This window comes from Carya illinoinensis, chromosome 4 (genome assembly GCF_018687715.1).
Source record: "Carya illinoinensis cultivar Pawnee chromosome 4, C.illinoinensisPawnee_v1, whole genome shotgun sequence".
NCBI lineage: Eukaryota > Viridiplantae > Streptophyta > Magnoliopsida > Fagales > Juglandaceae > Carya > Carya illinoinensis.
Genome location: NC_056755.1, coordinates 3,267,190 through 3,267,591, shown reverse-complemented (window position 1 = coordinate 3,267,591; position 402 = coordinate 3,267,190). Strand labels below are relative to the sequence as shown.

The following is a 402-nucleotide window of genomic DNA, read 5'->3' as shown; positions in this document are numbered from 1 at the left end:
ATGGAGGCAAACCGGAAGCGCAGAGGATTCGTTAAAGGGAAGTTGATGCCATTCCATAGATCAGCAACCAAGCCTTCCTCAACTGTGCAGTATATTTCGAGCAAGGTTAAGCTAAACCAGTCTTCTCCTTCAACTGCTGATCCTCTAGGCTTCCTGGTGCACCAGGACTATGTGGTTGCTCAGCCGAAACAGAAGGCCGTGTCCTTTATAGTACCACCTGATCATAATAACCGTGACTTGATCGTCCTGAGCAAATATGAAAACCTCTATGGTTCATTGGCTGCAGATGAGAGTGTAGATACGAAGGCTGCAACTTATATATCTTCTGTTCGAGAACGTTTCAAGCTTGAACGAATGAACTCGGAAAGAAAGAAGTCCCAAGATATGCAGTTGAGCGCTTAG

At 45.5% G+C, this 402-nt stretch overlaps 1 protein-coding gene across 1 annotated transcript; it reads left to right on the top strand.

Moving 5' to 3' along the window:
- On the top strand, positions 1-402 carry LOC122307468. The gene has a single exon (XM_043120368.1). It carries the CDS (start codon positions 1-3, stop codon positions 400-402), a length of 402 nt encoding a protein of 133 aa, XP_042976302.1.